Here is an 18,303-nt window from a genome sequence, read left to right as displayed (position 1 = left end):
TCGCCTCAGGAAGGTTGAAGTGCACTCTTCAATCTTCTCTCTTGTCTCTGCTCCAAACCATCAGCTACTTTGCTAAGGTTCTGTCCTTTCAGCCTCCTTCTGGACGGGAGCTTCTGTAAAAAGCTGGCTGCAGTTCGCCATCTTGGCTCCGCCCCGACTTTTTTTTTTTTTTTTTTTTTGAAGCAGCATCCCAGTATGTCACCCTCGGTAGAGTGCTGTGGTGTCACAGCTCAAAGCAACCTCAGACTCTCTGGCTTAAGTGATTTTTTGCCTCAGCCTCCCCAGTAACTGGGACTACAGGCACCGCCACAATGCCCAGCTATTTTTGTTGTTGTTGCCATTGTTGTTTCTTTAGCTGGCCCAGGCCAGGTTTGAACCCGTCAACTTTGGTGTATGCAGGCAGCACCCTACCCACTGAGCTATGGGCGCTGCCTGTAGAATGGTTTTAATATTTTTAAACAGTTAAAATAAGTCAAAAGGATAATAATACTCTGTGGCATGTGAAAATTACATGGAACTCACATTCTGGTGTCTATAAACAAAGTTCACTGGAAGACAGTCAACAGGAGAAGGAGGTCACTGCCACAGATGCCACATGGCCTGCAAAACTGAGAATGTGACAATTTGGCCTTTTACAGAGAATTTTATCAACCTCGGTTCTACAGGACTCTAACTTCCCAGCTATGATTTTTAAGTCAATACCCTATAAAATGTATACCCTAAAGGTTTTTTTAAAGAGGTATTTGATAACACTAATTTTCTCCTCATTACCTAATAACAAAGGGAAAAATGCCTTAATAAAATGCCAAAGATGTTTAATATTTTTCAATCAAAAAAATGAAAGATCTTGTTCTATGTACTTGGAATGTGCAGTGTGGATATTCGCTTTTGCTGTCTGCTACAGAATACATCTACCTGAGCTTCCCTGGGAAGAACAGGCCCAGTGTGCACCTCTGTCCCGATGCTGGCCGCCCTCACGCCTGCGTTCAGCTCACCAGCACACCGAGAGACGGCAAGCTAACAGCTGAACACAGTTTTGTTCACTTGAACATCTGCTGCACAGGACGTTCAACTTCACTTTAAATTTTCAGATATTTCCTTGTATTTCACACAGCACTTTAACTGGATGCAGAGAGTAAAAAATTCAGTTTCACAGCTGGTTTAACCACAGAGCAAAAAGAGTGTATTCTTCATGAAGAAAGTTATCTTAAATGGTTGGAACAACTTGGTCAATATATAAATTTTAGTAGGTACCTAAAAGATCTCACCTCAGAGAAGGGTGGTTTTTCAGTTTGTTCCAATCTTGTTTTGCACATTGAGAGAGCTCCTTAGCCTCTTCCCAGTTCCCGCTGGCCATGGCGGTGGAAATGTCATTCAGTGTGTGCACAGCAGCTGCGTATCTGGGAGGGGAAACGCCATACAACTTTCAAATACAAGTGTTTCCATAAAATTACCATATCCTAGCCACTAGATCTAATTCTGAAGGGTAAAAGTGTGGTTTTGAAAAAATAAGAGTCGTTTAAATTTTATTCTAGTAATAAATGAACATAACTGCCCTACTGGAGTAACCCAGAAGAAGTGATACAAGCTGCCCAACTAGAAAGGTATAAAACATTTACTCCATATTATTACATAACATGGTCCACTACATACATGTGATAATGATCAGCTCATCAGTCTTGATTTTTGGCACTCACTCACTCACTTACTCCACAATCTGGCAGTAACCATGTAATAAACACATAACTGACTTCAGAATTACAGGAAGATGCAGATTGGATAATTCAATCATTTATAGTCAGAGGTAGCCAGAGAGGATGTTGCCCAAACTAAAAGAATTACTTGGAATATTTCAAAAATAACTTCAAGGATGCTCTTTCACAAGTGAAAATACTTTGAAATGTTACAATACCAAATTTTGCTGAAGACAGACAACTTCTCATTGCTTTTTGAAACACTGAAAACAAAGACATCAGACCAACAGATTTTGTGATACTTCAAGTATATATGTTCACTGCCTTTTAGATTACGGATGGTTTTGTGGAAACATTGAACAGGTCACTCGCCTGCCTAAACATCTTCAGTGGCTTCCCGTTACTCAGAGAACAGCGTGGGTCTGCTCACCAAGGCTCCAGGCTGACCAGTCTCTGATCCCTGCCTTCCTAGCTAACTTACCCTAGCGCGGCCGCTCCCTGGAACTTTAGCCTCCTGAACTTTTCCAACTCAGAAAGCTCTTTCCTGCCTCACGGCGGTGCGAACGCTCATCCAGCTGTCTGGCCCTGACGAGGCTGCCTCCTTCTCACCCTCAAGTCTTACTTCAAATGTCATCTCTCCAGGGCCACTTCCCCTATGCCTATAAGGCAGAACATCTCTAGTCTGCCCTTCAATTACCACAGCACTTTTTTTTTTTTTTTTAAGTTTATAAATTTTTTTTCCTTTTTTTTTTTTTGAGACAGAATCTTACTCTGTCACCCTAGGTAAAGTGCCATAATACCGCAGCTCACAGCAACCTCAAACGCAAGGGCTCAAGTGATCTCTGCCTCAGCCTCCATGTAGCTGGGACTGCAGGCACCTGCCACAACACCTGGCTAGTTTTCCTGTTTTTAGTAGAGATGGGGTTTCTACTACAGCACTTTCCACAGACTCTAATTATTCATCTTCTACCTCTCCAGGGAAACATAACACCACGCTGGCTGAGGCCCTACCTTACTCCTTGCTTCCCACTATCCAAGCACATCATAGGTACTCAACACTCAACTCATTTTTATTGAATAAATGAAAAAAAAGAAAATAAAAGATAAATTATCTGAAGTACAGAGTCAGACAAAAAGGGTTCTCAGGCCAGGGAGCACACAACCAGATATCATATAACATTACCCTTCTGGAAGTAAATTCAATCCAATCTCATTCACATGTTAAGGCCCTTTGCATAACAAAGAGGGTTTAATTGTTTTTATTTTTTCTACTTACAGCATACCTACCTTCTAGAAAGATGATTTACTTTTCTCCCTAGCTCCATCCCCCCAACTTTTTAACTTGCCAACTATGGTTTTGTCATAGAACTAGAAAGCAATCATCTTAGACGTTAACAGTAATAACAATATTAATAGTAATGGGCACTGCCCCAGGCCAGGCTGTCAACACCTTACATGCACAAACACATAACTATTAGAATATAACATTATTCTATTTTACTGATGAGGAAACTGAGGCATGGGGCATTTCACAGCTCATTATCATAGGGAGACTGTAACTTGAATTCAGAGTACACATGCTCACAAACTAGAAAAGCATAGTCACTAAAGACTAAAAAGGTTTGAGACATAAAAACAAAGACATGACAAAGACATGACAAAGACAACTGAAAAAAGGCTAAGAGGAAACAGTCAGATTAGGAGGTTTGACGAATATGTTATTCCAATTAAACACAAATGGATACTGACCTTCCTGACAGCCAAGGCAGAAGGGGCTGACATCAGTTTATACTGACACTGCTTTGACTCTGTAATTTCAGTAACTTACTTTTAAAGCACATGACTATCCTAAAAACACTTAAGGACTTTCCAAAAAGGAAATATCAGAATTGATTTCAGTTAAATTTGAGGTCAAAATCTTACAGCAAGAATCAGGAGTGACATCTTAGGAAATTCAAATTATTTTTTTTTATAGAAAGTGGTTTTCATTCTTAGGAAATTTAAGTATATTTTCCTATGAGACCTATACTATTCTTTCTTACTAAATTCTATTTTTTTAATATACTAATCCTATTTTTGCTTGTTTTGCTTCTATTATTACTTTTAGTTGATTTATTATACACATCTGTGGGGCACCATATGATATGCATACAATGTACAATCATCAAATCAGGGTAATTAGTATATCATCACCTCAAACCTTTGTCATTTCTTTGCGTAGTGAACATTCCAAATCCACATTTGTAGCTATTTGAAAACATACAATAAATTGTTAATTATAACAACAGTGCTGTACACTAGAACCCATTCCTGTCCAGCTGCACTTTTATATCCATTAACCAAACTTGGGTCACTGTCTCCCTCAATCCTCACAGCCTCTAGTAACCATGACTCCATGCTCTACTTCTAAGAGGTCAACATTTTCAGCTTCCACACATGAAGAAGAACATGGGAGTATTATCTTTCTGTGCCTTGTTTATTTCACGTAACATAATGTCATCCAAACTTGTCCATGTTGCTGTGAATGTTGGATTTTGTTCTTTTTCATGGCTGAATAATATTCCATTGGGCATCGACATATATACTACATTTTCTTTCTCTTTTTTTTATAGTGACAAGGTTGTGCTCTGTCACCCAGGCTACAGTGAAGTGGCATATTCATAGCTCACTGCAGCCCCAAACTCTGGAGCTCATGTAATCCTCCTGCCTCAGCCCCAGGAGTAGCCGGAACCACAGGCATAAACCACAACCTCCAGCTAATTTTTAAATTTTTGTAGATATGGGTCTTACTATGTTGTCCAGGCTGGTCTTCAAATCCTGGCCTCCCATCTCAGCTTCCCAAAGTGCTAGGATTATAGGCATAAGCCTCTGTGCCCAGCAACACATTTTCTTTATCCATCTCTCTGCTGATGGATGCTTAGATTGATTTCATATCTTGGCTATAGTGAGTATTGCTGTAATAGACATGAGAATGCAAACACCTCTTCAATGTACTGATTTCCTTTATTTGGATATATACCTAGTAGTGAGACTGCTGAATGATATGGTAGCTCTATTTTTAGTTCTAAACCTACTCTTGCTGGCAAACCAAATTTTCGTGAAATCAACGTGCCAATATAAATTTGTGAAAATTGCTAATTGGTCATGTACATGATTCTAATATATAGTACACAAGGTATCAATAGCCTAACCCATGTGTTATGACTAAGAAAATATTTATCTTCATCCTTGTTCCTGACAATAGCATATTCACATGGCAGCCTTGTTAAACTGTCTGTATTCAAAAAAAAATACTCCCTGCCAAAGCTACTTGGGAACATAAGCCAGGGAAAATTTTTATAGTTCTCAGAATTCCTTAGTTCTTGGCAACCTTAATCTAAGTACATTTCTGTACTCTCGCTCTGTAGTCTCAGAAATGTATATACATGAGACGAAAAAAATAACAAAAAATAAACTAAAAGCTGTTTGGGCTGCGGACCTAACATTTCTTGTTTGGTTGACAATGTTTTACAAAATTTTGAAATACGCAGATATTAATAGTGAGTTAACAAGATCTTACCTGATAAGATCTTCTCTGTCTTGGAAGATCTGGGTTTTCCGATTGATGGTGTAACTAGGAAATGCCACTCGGCCCAGGTTGACCAGCAGTACTGTGGAAAGCTGCCCCTGCCCACCACAGGCAGCATCTTCATCTTCCGCCGAGTCAGTCAAGGAAAACAGCAGCAAGATCCGAGAAAACACAGCCCTGGGGCCTTTACAAATCCTCAGAGACCGGCCAGCCAAGTGTTTAGCTCTGAAAAATGAAAAACATAGCCTTTTGGTTTTTTAAGTATTTGGATGTCAGAGTTTACAAAGTATTTTCACCTGAAATAAAGAGAAACAATATTCACTATTCTAACACTGACACATTCCTCAACCTCTCTGGCGTCAGAACCCACCTAGAAGGGTGGCACCTGTGGCTCACAGGAGTAGGACGCTGACCCCATATGCCGGAGGTGGCGGGATCAAACCCAGCCCAGCCCCAGCCAAAAACTGCAAAAAAAAAAAAACAGAACCCACCTAGGCATATGGCATACATAGTTCGGCTCACTTTTATAATTAAGTGCTTTCTTCTCCAGCTACAGAGTAGGATGGGTTTACCCTGGTGAAGAACACTTGAAATATTAGGAAAATTTTCAGGAAAGTATGGCCTATTTTACATTAGCAACTTACCATTCTTGATTCAAATGGTAATACAGATTAAATAAGTGGTATATTTATAATGTCACTATCAAAGGCTATTGGAAAAGATTTTGTGCACCATGAAATGGTATACATGCACGGCAAGGTTTGATGCAAAGCAGTGGTGTCCAACCTGTGGCCCACGGGCCACATGCTGATTTTGTGAGGACTTTATTAACTTGTCTGTGGTGTTGAATATCACAGACCTGTTTTTTACTAATCAGTTTTCATTAATGCATATTTACTGTGTAGCCCAACACAACTCACATTCTTCCACTGTGCAACGGAAAAGAAGAAAGGTTAGACACCTTGCATAAGAATTCTGAATAACAGGGCCAGCACGATGGCTCACCCTTGTAATCCCAGCACTCTGGGAAGCCAAGGAGGGCAGATCACCTGAGCTCACAAGCTGGAGACCAGCCTGCGCAAGAGCAAGACCTCACCTCTAAAAATACCCCAGTACTGTGGCAGAGGCCTGTAATCCCAACTACTCAGGAGGCTGAGGTAAAAGAGTCTAAGAGTCTGAGGTTGCTGTGAACTATGACGCCACAGCCCCCACCAGGGTAATACACTGTCTAAAAAAACAAAAAAAAAGAATTTTGAATAATGAAGACCATTATAAATAAGGCTCTTCCGGCCTTCTCCATCTAACTGCAACCAAATAAGCAATGAACAACTCAAAAAACTATATAAGCTATTATAAGAAGTTAATAAATGCTATCAACATTTTAAATGTTTTTACTATCACGACAGCTAACAGAACCTTTTTAAAATCACGGCACCAATTCCAGGCTGATTCTTGCCCCAAGTGCAGACTGAGCGCTGTTTGGCCAGCCTGAGAAAGGTGTCCACAAGCTGCTGCTTCTGCCCACTGGGATTCAGCAAGTGGAAGGTCTTGGCCAGGGATTTTAGTTCAGGAGCAGAAAGAAGATCAAGCACTTCAGAGAGTTCTTGCAACTCAGATTCTGAAATGGTTAAAAAAATGTTTTTAATAGTTTTAAAAGATTTTCCAGCTTTATTTACTTTAGTTAGATAACAATTAAGTGAAATCCTACAGTAGAGAATGTGGTTTGCCAAACCAATTACTAAAGAATGTGAAAAATATCTCTCTCTTAAAAGTTATCAGGTAACAGAATTTCTAACTAAAAAGTAAAGGAAAATGTTACTAAAATAAAGATAGATGTTGTGGCCAGTGCCTGTAGTCCCAGCTACTTGGGAGGCTGAGGCAAGAGAACTAGAGAACAGCTTAAGCCCAAGAGTTTGAGGTTGCTGTAAGCTGTGACGCCACAGTACTCTACTGAGGGTAACATAATGAGACTCTGTCTCAAAAAAAATAAAAAAAAAGCATGGGCCAGGTGCAGAGGCTCACGCCTGTAATCCCAGCACTTGGGAGGCAAAGGTGGGTAGACTGCCTGAGCTTACAGGTTTGAGACCAGCCTGAGCCAGAGTGGGACCTTGTCTCTAAAAATAGACAAGCACTGTGGCAGGCGCCTGTAGTCCTAGCTACTTGGGAGGCTGAGGCAAGAGAATCACTTAAGCTCAGAAGTTTGAGGTTGCTGTGAGCTATGATGCCACAGCAATCTACCAAGGGTGACAAAGTGAAACTCTGTCTCAAAAAATAAATAAAGATGCATGGATAGCCCCATGGTTTGGGCATCCTGATTAAAAGCTTACTGAAATACATATTCCCGTTCTCATCACAAAACCTCTGGTGAGGCCAGATGCCATGGCTCACACCTATAATCCTAGTAGTCTGGGAGGCCAAGGTGAGTGGATTGCTTGTGCTCAGGAGTTCAACACCAACCTGAGCAAGAGCAAGACCTCATCTCTACTAAAAACAGAAAAACTAGCCAGGTGTTGTTGTGGGCACCGGTAGTCTCAGTCCTTGGGAGTCTGAAACAGGAGAATCAACTCATCCCATCCCCGCCCTACTCCCACCCTAATAATCACCCTAACTCACTCACTTCTCACCACTACAAACTCTGCCCCTGAGAAACTTCTGGCTTGATTTGCTTACTTTGGTGTCAACAACTTGAACACAAGGCTCACATCTTTCATATTCCTTGTACCTCAGGAAGTACTGTACTTAACAAACGCTCCTGGCAACACAATCAAGAAAGAAGACAGAGCCTCATTTAGTGATTCCACAACTCCCAGGCAATCAACTTATCCTAAAAGCTGTTAAGTGTGTGCATGTGAGGGCAGGTGGAGTCCTGAAGGCAGTACTGGTTGCACATAAACCAGCGTTATTCTATCATGAGAGGAGGATTCTGAATAAGATGAGACAAGTTCTTGCAGGAAGGACAGTGCTGATGAGGGATGTCTTTCTTCTGTGGCACACACCCACACATCTATCCTAGGTGACTATGGCTATAAACCTGTGACAGTCAAGAGAACAGCAGACAATTTTTCATTATTCTAGTTTTCTTAATTCAGGCTAAGAACAGCTTTAGCATCTCATGAATTAATTTGGTGTCCTAAAATTTAATTACTACTTACCAGGACTAACCAAGAGAGGACAGCACACTAATACTGCCACTATTCTGCAGAAACTTAATCCTTCAGATACTTTCACCTCACGTTTCTTTCTACTGATCATACCTGTCTGCAGAAAGCCTGCGTGCTGCAATTCTTCAACCACGGGTGTTAAGTCTGGGGCAATCTCTTCATACTCGATTTTACTCATCTTAATCCAGCTTAATTTACGTTGAAAGAGCCTTACATATAACTTCTGACCACTAGCTGCAATAAAAAAAAAAAATGGTGAAAAACACTTTCTTATAAAAACATGAAAATATCATTTGTCAAAACTGAGGTGAATAAATACTATATTAGAAACACACGTGCTTACCATATGTATAATGGTGTCATTTTATGATATAAACCAGCAGTCCCCAACCTTTTTGGCACCAGGGACCCATTTCATAGAAGATAATTTTTCCAGGGACGGGGGGTGGGGCATCTGAGTAGGGGGCCAGAGGCAGGGTCGGGTGGGACAGGAGGCAGAGCTCACATGGGATGCTGTACAGCCCAGCTGTTAACAAGCCACAGACAAGTACCAGTCCATGGCCTGGGGGATGGGAACCACAGGTATAAACCATTAAAATGTTCTAATTTGGTAACTATTACTGATCATTTTAAAACTCCTAAAATCAAGTTTCCTTGTTTTCTAGCCAACAGCATTTCTACTCCTCAGGGAAATCCTGCCCAGAATTCTAGTTCTATATGCACTTTGGTTCTATAAGCACTATTCTGTTTTTGGTTGAAGACAATCTGAAAAGAATTTAAAAATAAAAATTTAGCTGTGGCAGGACAGTGATCTTGGTGAACCTTCTTAATTAACTTATTTGGGCTCAGTTTTCCTATTGCCCAGATTATCTTTAAATTTTGGCCAACTCTAAAATGCAGTGATTTTATTTTTTAATTTGTCAATGTTTATTTGAACATATCTTTAAAAAGGCAAAACCACATGCACTTAGTACTAAATTAGAACTAGTATACTAACAACTACCTGCTCACGTCAGAGAAAAACTCAAATTTACATAGGGCAGAGAGGTCAGGTGAGTTCCTGTCCCACTGGTCCTTTGCACAGGTATATGAGACACTTCCTGGGTGAAGGATCCAACTACAACTTGGACCTCAGCCTTACAAAAGCAAACTATGTAACCTAATTGTATGTACCCTCATATTAATCTGAAATGTTTTTAAACCAATTGCAGTATGTTTTTTTGAGCCAGAGTCTCACTCTGTTGCCCCAGGCTAGACTGCCGTTGTGTTATAGCTCACAGCAATCTCAAACTCCTGGGCTAACGCAATCTTGCCTCAGCCTCCTGAGTAGCTCAGACTATAGGCACCTGCTACAAAGCCCGGCTGTTTTATAGTAGAGACGAGGTCTCATTCTTGCTCAGGCTGGCCTTTAACTCTTGAGCTCAAGGTATCCACCTGCCTCAGCCTCCCAGAGTACTGGGATGACAGGGGTGAGCCACTGCACCCAGCCTGGCAATAGCTATTTTCCAACATAGACATGGTGTACACAATTCCCCAGGACAGCGAGATACAGGATATGCAGAGCATCCTACTTCTCAATTACATGGAAGCACAGAGCCACCAGCCATGCAAACAAACACCTGCATTTATTCCATCAGTAAAGATCTGTGATCACGGTGAGGAATCAGTGTGATGGTATTACGTCCACCTTCTGGTGAGACCAGCCCAAGTAGAGATGGAAGCTGTACAGATGCTTCACAGCTTCTATCTCTGTGAAAGAGAGAAAGTGCGGCTCGGTGCCTATAGCTCAACTGGCTAAGGCGCCAGCCACGTACACCTAAGGTGGCGGGTTCGAATCCCCAGCCCGGACCCGCCAAACAACAATGATGGCTGCAACCAAAAAATGGCCGGGTGTTGTGGCGGGCGCCTGTGATCCCAGCTACTTGGGAGGCAGAGGCAGGAGACCCGCTTGAGCCCAGGAGTTGGAGGTTGCTGTGAGCTGTAATGCCACGGCACTCTACCCAGGGGGACAGCTTGAGGCTCTGTCTCAAAAAAAAAAAAAAAAAGAAGAGAGAAAGTGCCCAGAAAAGTAGCACTCACATGTTAAAAAGCAAACCAAGGAATACCATAATTCCACTGTGTAAATATCAAACAAAAGTCTTTATCTTAAACATTACTAGTCATATTTTGGGTATTTCTTTTTTTAATCTACTGAGGGGCAAGACTACGTTTTATGAGAGGACAATCTGGCCACCAAGTAAGCTTTTCCTACCTTGCAGACTCAGTTCCATATAGCCATTATGGCCCTCTGGATTAACAGTGCAGTGACACAAGGGTGGCTTTTGCTCCAAACCTGCACTACTGGTTTAGAGCCACCACTGGCTGCCAAGGACTTGAGGCACAGACTAACATTTTTAAATGAACCAATTTGTCTGAAAGTTTCCATTTCCTCCACACCCTGTCTTTAAAAAGCAAGGTCCATAAATCTAAAATGTTGTTGGGGGAAAGAAAATATGCCTCAGCTTGGTTTGTTTCTTTCTTGTATTTTATTTTATTCTGCTGTTTATTTAAGGAAATGGTGTGTGAAAATAACAAAACAACCATGAGTAAGACTGATTACATGCTCAAAATGCAAAGTATACTTTTCTAAGTCACACTGCATCTTTTTAATCTGGAAAAGGCTGTTTACAACAATCAAATACATCTACAAAGAGAAAACAGCTGCTTCCATTTTAACCAAAGTACAGCCATTACCAGGCACAAAATCTTGTCTTTTATGGGAGTATCCTTCTCAACATAAACCTTGTAGTGGCTCAGATTCCCATGAGCACTCCCACAAAGGACTCACAAAACCACAGTGACTCCTTGTGGTCATCAAATTACTGACCATCACAACACACTCAAATCAGGACAGCAAATGAGAAACAAAAACTAGAAAGCAAATACGGTTAAGATACCTGATAACTGATAAAATGTAGTTACAATTCCCTTCTCCTCTTCATCAAAGAGCATCCTATCATCTTCATTCTCAAGTACAGCTTTTAGCACTGTAAGGAAACTCCGAAGGTAGTATGGATGACTAGGACCATCACAGCTTGACTCTTGCAACAAAGGAATACTGCAAGTGGTATCATTCTTCGAGCCATCGTCACCTTTCAGAGGAAGCTGTTCAATATTACTCCAGGTAGAAGCATCATTTGTAGAAATATGAGAATCCACTTCTGAATGTGATGACTGTGTTTTAGCTTCCCAAGCAATAGTCATTTTTACTTCTTCACAACTACATGCCTCACATTTTTCAACACTTTTACCATCCACACCTTGGATACTCTCTTGCTTTATGAGGATGTCTTTTGAAGTACACTTTAATTTACTTCCAAGAGTTAAATTTGGTGAAAATAAGATAGGAGCATTACCTGAGAAGCCAGATGTGAGGGCTGATTTCCCACATTCCTGGGTAACCTTTTGGCTTTCAGCTTCCATTTTACTGCTTCTTACTATGTGTTCAGGAATACTCTCTTCCTTTGGAGAATCACATGTAAACATGTTTTCCTTTTGAGAACTATTTTCCAAAATTTGAACCACATCCTCAATTTCTGAGCAGTTATCAACCAGGCTCCTAACAACTGTGGATTTGTAATTCTGTGGACTAAGACTGACAAATTCTTCATTCTTATCTAATGATTTTTTTGCCTTTGTGTATTTTCTGGACAATTTAGATGACAGGCTTCCCAAAGAAATGATTTTCACAGTATTATCTCTGACCTCATCTTGATTCTTGCACATCAAACCACCAGTACTTTTAAAGTAGGGACTGGTCTGCTGTTTTATGCCCATTTTTGACCTGCTTTGGCCAGGAATTAAATGTGTCTTCCGTGGTGATGACTTCGTTGGTGTTACATCATCTAAGATAGTACTGGTTAAATCTACAGTGGACATGTTCGAATTCATTAAGCGAACCTGCACTGGATCACCTTGACCAACCTCATTATTGTTAGCACACATTTCATCAAGATGCTGGTTTAAGTTATATCTTGGCACCATTTTACTACAAATGGGGCAAGCAAGTTTAGCAGGTGGTGCATTGCTAAAATAGGAAATTATAGAATTGGATGCTTTTTTTTTAGTCTTGCTGATTGATAAGCTTCTCCGAGGCCTTTTTTTGTCAGGAGATTTCCCTTCCGACATCATGAATATAAGAAAAATCAGGTGTTCCCAACAGTAACGCACAGGCTATTTCAAGTGAAAGGTAGCAATGGTTTGCCCCCACTTCCTTGACTTGTTATTACCCAACAGTGTCAGTCTATTTGATCTCATATTCGCTTAGACAGTTTCTTCTTCCTACAAAATGAAATACATATGGATCAGAAACATTTTTATGAACATAAGGAGAAGAGGGAGAAAAATTCTAAAACATGAAACAACACTATCTACCGGGATGCAGAGACAATCTCGGGCTTGAGACGGGAGACCAAGGCTCTGCGACCCGCTCCGCACGCAATCTTAGCGTGTTCTTTGCCATAAGAGGAAGCAGCTGGATTTGCGAGGGCGATTTCTAAGACATCTTTACGATCTAAAACTATTCGTTTTTAAATAGGTACAATTTGACTGTTCCAGCCCACTGCACCAGTGACTATTTTCCGGGTGAGGTGCTGGCTATTGGCGCGTATCCAGGGTGATTCTCGCCCCAGAGGCCCGCACAGAACAAACGCACGAGTCGCGGGAATCTGCGCACACCTGGAGGCCACCACTGCGACTTCGGCCACGAGCCCGACCCGGTCCCTCCACCCTCGCTGGGCGCCCGGTCCCTTCCTTCCTCCCTCCCTCCCTCCGTCCCTCCCTCCGTCCCTCAGGGCCCAGCAGCCGCCGCGATCCCGGCCGGCACCCGGCGCTTCCCACCCGGCTCCGCGCGCCCCGCGCGCCCAGGCATTCCCAGCCGATCCTCGAGTCTCGATCGATTCCACAGGCATGGCGAGTGGAAATGCGAGTGATCGATCTCCTTCCTCGCTGGTGGCTAAGGCGGGCTGAGCCCCGGAGGCTGGAGCAGCCGGCCGCCCTGCCTTAGTCTTAGCCACCAGCCGTCTCTGAGGCTGGGTACTCTGATGGGATCCCTTCCCTAGTCGGTGGCAAATTTGAGCAATCTGTATACCTGGATACCTGTTTGCTGGAGGAACAAACAGCTTCCTGGGAGAAGACACAGGGAACTTCTATCACCAACAAGAAGATAACGTGAACTCTACTTGAGTAAACTCCTGAGAGTCAGCAAGAGGGATGGTTCAGTATTGGCTGGGCTTTCCAAAAGATTGTCCTGATGGATTACCAGTTATCTGATACATCTGTGTAAATGACCTCAGAAGCAAAAATAATAATAAAATGTAGTTGTTAGGGTGTGATGAGTCTTGATCACTTATTACTTTTGTTTTTAATATATTTTGCCACGTTGTATAATTTAACTTTTGATAATAGTTATGTTTAAGAGTTGAAAAATTAGTGATCAGTGCTGGAGCATTGAGACCGACTGGTTCCAGCATGTCCATGGATGACCTAGAAAGTAATTTTGAGATCAGGGACTCCCTGTTTATTATCTTTTACCATAAAATCATCATCGACTGCAACAGTGGCTAGCACTGTGTAATTATTTATAAATATGCGTTGAACAAGTGCAAGAGGCTTGGCACACTGGCTCGCACCTGTGACCTGGGGACTCTGGGAGGCTGAGACAGGTGGGTTGCTTGAGGTCAGGAGTTCAAGACCAGCCTGAGCAAGAGCAAGACCCCATCTCTACTAAAAATAGAAAAACTAGCCAGGCGTTGTCTTGGGCACCTGTAGTCCCAGTCCTTGGGAGTCTAAGGCAGGAGGATCACTGGAGCTCAAGAGGTGAAGGTTGCTGTGAGCTATGACACCATTGCACTCTAGCCTGGGTAACAGAGTGAGACTGTGTTTCAAAAACAAAACCAAAAAACAAGTGCATGAGTCAGTGAACAAAACAAAGAGAAAAAAGGCATGAATAGGAATTCATCAACATGGATATACTGAGTTCCTACCTCATTCCAGGTACTACGTAAATGATGAAGACACATGACAGTGAACAGAAGGAGCTGTTGGTGGTGAGAGGGTTGGGGGTGTGAGGAATCCCCATCTTCATTAAAGATACATTCTAGCTGGGCAAATAAAGAAAAGACAAAAAATATGTGGCACCCATAGCTCAGTGGTTAGGTCACTGGCCACATTCGTCGGGGGCTGGCGTGTTCCAACCCAGCCTAGGCCTGCTAAACAACAACAAAATAGTAGGTGCCTATAGTCCCAGCTAATTGGGAGTCTAATGCCAGAGAATCACGTAAGCCCAAGGGTTTGAGGTTGCTGTGAGCTGTGATGCCATAGCCTCTACAGAGGACAACAAAGTGAGATTCTGTCTCAATTTTAAAAAATTAAAAAAGTAAATACAGAGGGTGCCAAAAATACACATTTTAAGAAAAGAGAAAACTATTAAAATTATAATATATGCCGATAACATTTGTCATATTGTTATCTTGTCACCTCTTATAATTGCAGAAGTCAATTGAGTACAACAATTTTAATACAGTTTTGATGGTTTTTTCTTTCTTAAAATGAAAAGAGGCTGCCATTTTTTGGCAGCCTCTGTGTTTAGTGAAGTAGGAGATAAATAAAGCCAGAAACATCATAGGGTGGGGGGATTACAATTTGAAAGAGTGGTAAAGGAAGGCCTTACTGGAAAGGTGAGATTTGAGCAGGCCTGAGGGATGTTAAGAGTGTGGACGTTTCAGAGAAGACACTTGCAAGCCAGGAAACACCAATGGGCCATATAGAGCCCTGAGTTTGTCAACCAGACTCTAAGAACTTCATAGAGGCTAGGAGAGCAGAAATGAATTGAAAGAGACAGCCGTGGGACAAGATCTGGTAGGACAAGGCTCAGCAAGTCTCTGTAAGGACCAGGTAGTAAGTATTGCAGACCATGTAGTCTCCGTCAAAACCAGCCAACGCTTCCAATAGAGTGTAAAAGCAGACACAGGTGGTATGTGAAAAATAAGTGTAGTTGTGTTCCAATAAAATTTATTTACAAAACAAGTGGCTGATTTGTGACTTTGAGTAAGATGGAAAGAGGAAAAATGTAAAGATTTTGAGCACAAGCTCCAAAAGGACCATTCTGTCTGCTGCACTAAGAACAGATGATGGGGTGTGGTGCACAAGGAGGAAAGCATGAGAAGGCACAGGAAAAACAGAAGGCTGAAGCAGGAGTCCAAGGAGAGAGGATGATGTGTATGCCAGGGTACTGACGTTGCAATCGATGGTGAGTGGTCAAATTCTGGATATACTTAGAAGACAGAGCCAATGGGAATTGCTCATGGGGAAAGAAATAAGGTATAAGAAGAGTCGTGGGGACTCTGAGGCCTTTGGACTGGCAACTGGCAAGACAGGGGCAGGGGAGAGCAGGAGTTCACTTTGGACATGTAAGTTTGAGTTACCACTTGGGACATTCTTGGAAATAAAGACAGTTGAATTTATGAATCAAGTCAGGTCATGCTGGAAATATAAATTTGGAACTTGTCAGAGTTTAAATTAAATGGTATTACTATGTAAGAACAGGGATTGACTGCAGATAAGAGAACTGAAAAGGTCAGAAGACTGAGTGCTTCAGTGACCAAAGCTGGGACAGTGAGGAGCCAGTCAAGGAGCCAGAAGTAGTGCAGGAGGAATACAGGACTGACATCCAGAAGACTGAGGGAGGAGGGGGTCAGATGCAGGCAGAGAACTGCCCCAGGGGTGGCAATACTGAGCAGAGCCATGGGATTGGAGCTGCCGCAGAGAACCCCCCCCCCGGTAGGATATCCCCAGCTGAGCCACTGGTGCAGGGCTGCCCCTGAGAGCCTGGGTCTATAGTCACCAGTATTCACATTAGCTCAGGAGAGCTACAAGCATGGAAATTCGACCTGGGGGAGCAGCTGTGCGGGCTGCGCCTAATAAGGCCACGAGGGTGAGGCCAAGTGGAGCCTTGGTGGCCTAACCTTCACCCCAGTGTGACTGGAACGCAGGAGGTGAAGTCAAAGACTATCCTGGAGATTTGCTAATGTGTGCTCTGCTGGGTTTTGGATGTACTGGGACCCTTCCCTTCTTTCCTCATTCTCCCTTTTGGGATGGGAATGTCTATCCTATGCCCATCCTGCCACTGTATTTAAGAAAATTTGACTTCAGGATAAATTATACCTTGAATCTTACCCTTAGGGTGTTTAACATGAGATTTTAGACTCATGACCAATGTATTAAGAGGTGAGGAATTTAAGAAATGATTAAAACATTAAAGCAGAGCCCTTATGAATGACATTAGCTCCTCATAAAAGGGCTTGATGGCTGGTGCAATGGCTCACACCTGTAATCCCAGCATTTTGGGAGGCTGAGGTGGGAGGATCCCTTGAGGCCGAGTTCCAGGCAAGAATCTACAGAATATTAGAAAAACAGCCAGACTTCTTGGTGTGTAATGGGCATGGGTAGTGTCAGTTATTTGGGAAGCTTAGGTGGGAGGAGGATGGCTTGAGCCCTTAAGTTCAAGGTAAGAATGAGCCCTGATCTAACCACTGCACTCCAACATGGGCAGCAGAGTAAGAGGCTTGTCTCAGAAGAAAAATCAAATAAAAAAAATTTTTAAAGAGTTTGAAGAAGTTTGGCACCTTTTTGTTCTTCCACCTCTAACAAAACAAAAAGCTGTACCAGCTTGAAACAGAAAGCAGCTATCATGGGACACTGAATTTGCTGGCACATTGACTTTGGATTTCCTAGCCTCCAGAACTGTAAAAAATCAATTTCTATAGTTAAAAAATTACCCAGTCTCAGGTATTTTGTTATAATAACACAAGGAGACTAAAACGACCAGACAGGTGCTTCATCTAGCCCCATACAGCCCACTTCTCCGTTGCCTCCACCAGCTTCTGCACCAGTCAGCTTCTCTAACAGCATTGCAGAATGCGTACCCAGGCTCTTCCTGGCTACTGTGATAAAAAAACCAGAAGGGCCTTCCTTGTTGATTTGGCTGGTTTTTAGTCCTCATTTTCTATCCATCTGGAATAAAGATGCCTTTTCCTTCAAGGCATCATGAGCTCCTATCAGATAAAAGGCAAACTTCCCTGGATGAGGAGGTTGTAACGAGCACCTGGTGATCAGAAAAGACTCTATAGGTGTCAGTCTGTCTCCCTGACTGCACTGAGCTTCTATCATGCCTAGATTCACTTCCAGGTTAGACCTGGAAGTGAAGTATGGATGGTACTCTATAACCTACACTAAGCCTTTGCTCATGTGATGTGAGATCAATTCCCAAAGTGGAATTTTCACTTGAGTGAAAGTGACACTGTTCTATGAAACGATGACGGAGCCAGGAAAGATCAAGACCCCAAAAAGCAAGGACCTTTCCAGTGTACAGCTGTTGTGAGTAGCATGCCAGCTCTGTGCCCCTCTCAGCCCTGCTCTTGCTCATAGCCCACATGCACAAGCTGACCCAGACTTCACATAGGCCCAGGTCGTGGCTACAGCATACCAGGATCAGCTCAGGGTGCCTGGAGAGCCCCGCAACAATCAGATGGGTTTTCCAAATAGAGCGGGAGTACGTCTTTTCATACCATGGAATTCCCAAATACCAGCTACAGATGCAAGAAAGGCTCTCAAGAATTTTATTATAAAACAAAACAATGGAAGAAAAATATAAGATTACGCATTAATATTTACATTATTTTCAAAATATATTACAATTTTAATTTGTGAACAGAAATATCTTGTCTTTTCTTCTTTTTCTTTTCTGTTTTCTTTGCATCATTGATTTGCATTTTTACTTGATCTTGTAATTTAGAAAAGAATGCTTGAGATGACTTTAAAGCCTTGTCTTTACCTTCATCCT

General features: G+C 42.2%; 2 protein-coding genes across 4 annotated transcripts in view; both read right to left on the bottom strand.

Annotated features, from left to right (window-relative positions):
- The window catches only part of FAN1 (FANCD2 and FANCI associated nuclease 1), a 39,557-nt gene extending 26,358 nt beyond the window's left edge, over positions 1-13,199 (bottom strand). For 2 of the 3 annotated variants that reach the window (XM_003801017.3, XM_023507623.1), the window contains exons 1-6: positions 12,837-12,986; positions 11,360-12,743; positions 8,517-8,657; positions 6,679-6,880; positions 5,254-5,487; positions 1,269-1,400 (exon numbers count right to left, since the gene is read on the bottom strand). In XM_003801017.3, the coding sequence (XP_003801065.1) occupies positions 1,269-1,400; positions 5,254-5,487; positions 6,679-6,880; positions 8,517-8,657; positions 11,360-12,593 (1,943 nt within the window). In that variant the 5' untranslated portion in view covers positions 12,594-12,743; positions 12,837-12,986. Of the gene's footprint in view, positions 1-1,268; positions 1,401-5,253; positions 5,488-6,678; positions 6,881-8,516; positions 8,658-11,359; positions 12,744-12,836; positions 12,987-13,139 lie in introns of those variants that run through there. The other variant, XM_023507622.1, reaches the window with a different exon arrangement.
- Positions 13,200-18,063: 4,864 nt separating this feature from the next.
- LOC100952791 (U3 small nucleolar ribonucleoprotein protein MPP10) overlaps positions 18,064-18,303 on the bottom strand; it is a 17,850-nt gene continuing 17,610 nt past the window's right edge. Inside the window, exon 9 of the mRNA XM_023507625.1 lies at positions 18,064-18,301. Within this exon, the coding sequence (XP_023363393.1) occupies positions 18,152-18,301 (150 nt within the window). The 3' untranslated portion in view covers positions 18,064-18,151. The remainder of the gene's footprint in view (positions 18,302-18,303) is intronic.

Source organism: Otolemur garnettii, unplaced genomic scaffold, assembly GCF_000181295.1.
Source record: "Otolemur garnettii isolate 467f Iridium unplaced genomic scaffold, OtoGar3 scaffold00194, whole genome shotgun sequence".
Classification (NCBI taxonomy): Eukaryota; Metazoa; Chordata; class Mammalia; order Primates; family Galagidae; genus Otolemur; species Otolemur garnettii.
Note: the sequence above shows the minus strand (reverse complement) of the source record. Positions and strands in the feature narration are given on the sequence as shown.